Source organism: Sinocyclocheilus rhinocerous, unplaced genomic scaffold, assembly GCF_001515625.1.
Source record: "Sinocyclocheilus rhinocerous isolate Xijiao unplaced genomic scaffold, SAMN03320098_v1.1 C36795258, whole genome shotgun sequence".
In the NCBI taxonomy this organism is placed as follows: domain Eukaryota; kingdom Metazoa; phylum Chordata; class Actinopteri; order Cypriniformes; family Cyprinidae; genus Sinocyclocheilus; species Sinocyclocheilus rhinocerous.
The window spans coordinates 1-1806 of record NW_015785986.1 but is presented as its reverse complement, the minus strand read 5'-3'; the positions used below and the strand labels follow the sequence as shown (position 1 = coordinate 1806).

Below are 1806 nucleotides of genomic sequence, written 5' to 3'. Positions count from 1 at the left end.
GTCTCTTTTGGACTTTTATGTGAGGAAAATGTCAGATTTGGCTAATGGTGAGTAAAACGGAAGATCATCCATTTGTTCCTTCTTAAAAATCTGGTCAGTATGAACTTTTTTCTCACGCTTGATCTCAAGTTGTTGTTCTGGTGCATGATTCACAAAGAAGATTTGAGACTTAAATTAATTTTAGACCATTTACATTCCCAGTTGTTTTGTGTAGTCTGATTAATACAAAAAACTACAATATTCATAACTTATTCTGTGTTTTAATCTCAAGGATGGTGTCATGTTTCAAAGTATTATATACACTTGAGACCAACTATTAATTGAAAGCTGGTGACATACCAATGGGACAACTGGGAGAAGAGTTTGTTTGTAATGTGAGAAAGAAGTGTGTAGGGAGTTACTGCCTTTGTCTCTTTATTTGACCCAGACAAACATCAGTTATCTGCACATATGGACAAAAATTAATGAACCAACCATAAAGTAAGCTAGAGTGGCAGAGACATCGGTGCATTCCAAATTATTAACTAATTACATGGAGGGAGTGTAAGCTGCAGGGAGTATTATTTCTGTCAGTATCATATTTCATATTAGAAGAGCAGCCACAGGTTGTATTCACCAATAAGATCTGTTTCTGTGATACACAAAAGGGTTATTTTTATTTTACAATGTCCATGAGTATACGATTACACTTTTTAGAATTCAACTTGGAGCAGTAGGCCTAATGTTGAAGTTGCTGGCCATTCCTAAAGGCTTGTGAGAAGACAAGTTCCTAAACATGGCATGTAAGACTCATTTATTAATTAAGTATTCAGAATTTTATTATATCATATTTTATTTTACACTATTGCTGCTGTTAAGAAGATATGCAGTCCCTGAAGTGACATTCGCAATTTCGCATGCGCACGATTCAATAGAAGAATTTGGCGCGAGTACGTCTCACGCAACAGTATCGCGCGCGCAAGTAAAAGCTAGAAAACTTGAGCATGCGACAATTTCCCCTCAAATGTCACTTTGCGGGCTTCGTATAGGGCAGTTTTTGTTACAAATAACTTTTGTTACTGATAATTGTTCTATTTTTGTCTGAAGTGAATAGAATTCAATTGGTAAAAGGGCTAGAAGATGTGACGCTGTGTGAGAAAGAAGCCTGTACATTTGAGGTGGTCCTCAGTCATGCGTACGTCCAGGGTCAATGGAGCAGGGATGGAGTCCCACTTAAATCCAGGCCTGTGTGTCGAATTGCCACGCAGGGCAAAAAACACACACTCACACTCACGCGCGTCATGGTTGCTGACATGGGTGTCATCAGTTTCAAGGCTGAAGGGATTGAAAGCTCTGCTATGCTGACAGTCACAGGTACTATTCCATCAATATGCAACCTGTATTTAATGCAGTATAAAGTCATTTCTTTGTGGGATAATGGGTGGGATGTCTCAGAACCCAGAAGTTTTGGATAATTTACAGTCTTTTGTCAGTTTAAAAGTTATTAGAGTTGCCTGTGATACAGTAGCAGTTCTTTACTGTCATGTCTACTTTCTCTCAGCCAGGAATATAAAGATTGTGAAGACTCTTCAGAATGTCAGTGTAACCGAGAGGGAGAGTGTGACATTTATCTGTGAGGTCAACTGGGAAGATGTGGATGGGAAGTGGTACAAGGATGACAGCCGGTTGAGAGCTGGGGACAATGTTAAAATAAGATGTGAGGGTATGTGTGAGAAGTTGAGTAACACATTGACTGGTGGCTTATTATGTACATTCAAGGGTCCTTCGCAAAATATGGTGACAAACATGGCAACTAACTTTTTTTTT

At 38.7% G+C, this 1806-nt stretch overlaps 1 protein-coding gene across 1 annotated transcript; it reads left to right on the top strand.

Annotated features, from left to right (window-relative positions):
* LOC107736578 (obscurin-like) lies at positions 1-1702 on the top strand (the record flags this gene model as incomplete). The annotated part of the gene is made up of 4 exons (XM_016547961.1): positions 1-47; positions 697-782; positions 1087-1353; positions 1541-1702. Coding segments are annotated over exons 2-4 (436 nt in total), but the record flags the coding sequence as incomplete, so codon positions are not given.
* Positions 1703-1806: the final 104 nt, after the last annotated feature.